The following is a 1,106-nucleotide window of genomic DNA, read 5'->3' as shown; positions in this document are numbered from 1 at the left end:
GGCTGGTCTCAGGGCGGGAGGAAATCAAAGCTGCTTCCCGAAGCTCACCCCAGCCCATGTCGCCCTCTGATTTCCTGGACAAGCTTATGGGACGAACGTCAGGGTATGATGCCCGGATTCGACCCAACTTCAAAGGTAAGGGGAGGACATGAGGCTCCCAAACTGCTTCCCGAAGCTCACCCCAGCCCATGTCGCCCTCTGATTTCCTGGACAAGCTTATGGGACGAACGTCAGGGTATGATGCCCGGATTCGACCCAACTTCAAAGGTAAGGGGAGGACATGAGGCTCCCAAACCTGGCAGAGACCCACACTTATGCCAGCGAATGGGCAGGTATGGTTTGGGGGTAGGGCCCCGACCCACATCCCTCCATCCCAACACCCTCCCTGTGTGTGATCCTAGTGCCCTGCATGTGCCTGCTGTGCCTGGCTATAGTGGGGCTCACACCAACATCCTGCGCGGCCCCTCGGCAGGCAGGGGATGCTCATGTGCATCCATTCCCACCGTGCATGCAGGAGGGGGTACTCTGCCCCTCGCATGTCTCCGTGGCCAGCAGCAAATTGAGGCTTCACACTGTTTTTCAGGTCCGCCCGTCAACGTGACGTGCAACATCTTCATCAACAGCTTCGGCTCCGTCACCGAGACCACCATGGTGAGGGGTTTGCTGGCACAACGGGCTCCTGCCCCAGTGCCTTGGGGCTGGCAGTGGCTCTGACGGGGGGCGTGCAGGTCCCGGTGGTCAAGCCCATGGATATGCTTACAGGGGTCCTGTGAGCCCTGGAACCACAGTGGGGACACAGCAAATGGCTGTGGCTTTTCCAGGATCACTTAACCAGAGCTGGGCTTTGAGGGCCACATTCCCTGTGCCTGAGCTGAGAGAAGCACCCTGAAGGGTCGGAGTGTGGCAGGCTCAGCAGGTGCCACACAATGCAAGCGAGCTCTGTGTCCCCACCATCCCCAGCCTTCTCATGTGCGTGAGGAAGCCCCAGGGCTAAAAATTCCCTCTTTGTGCTGCTGCAAAGCCTTAATACCATAAACTGTCACATCAGCCCCCCACAGAGCCCTGCAACAAACACTGCAGGCAGCAGCTGCGGGTCCTCCTCCTCC

The 1,106-nt window shown here is 59.1% G+C and overlaps 1 protein-coding gene across 1 annotated transcript in view; it reads left to right on the top strand.

The window, feature by feature from the left end:
* Nucleotides 1-188: 188 nt before the first annotated feature.
* LOC104407049 (glycine receptor subunit alpha-4) overlaps nt 189-1,106 on the top strand; it is a gene marked incomplete at its 3' end in the record, with an annotated part of 2,613 nt that continues 1,695 nt past the window's right edge. Inside the window, exons 1-2 of the mRNA XM_010016229.1 lie at nt 189-267; nt 584-651. Coding sequence (XP_010014531.1) covers nt 189-267; nt 584-651 — 147 coding nt within the window. The remainder of the gene's footprint in view (nt 268-583; nt 652-1,106) is intronic.

The sequence above is a fragment of the Nestor notabilis genome, unplaced genomic scaffold (assembly GCF_000696875.1).
Source record: "Nestor notabilis isolate BGI_N333 unplaced genomic scaffold, ASM69687v1 scaffold18100, whole genome shotgun sequence".
NCBI lineage: Eukaryota > Metazoa > Chordata > Aves > Psittaciformes > Psittacidae > Nestor > Nestor notabilis.
Note: the sequence above shows the minus strand (reverse complement) of the source record. Positions and strands in the feature narration are given on the sequence as shown.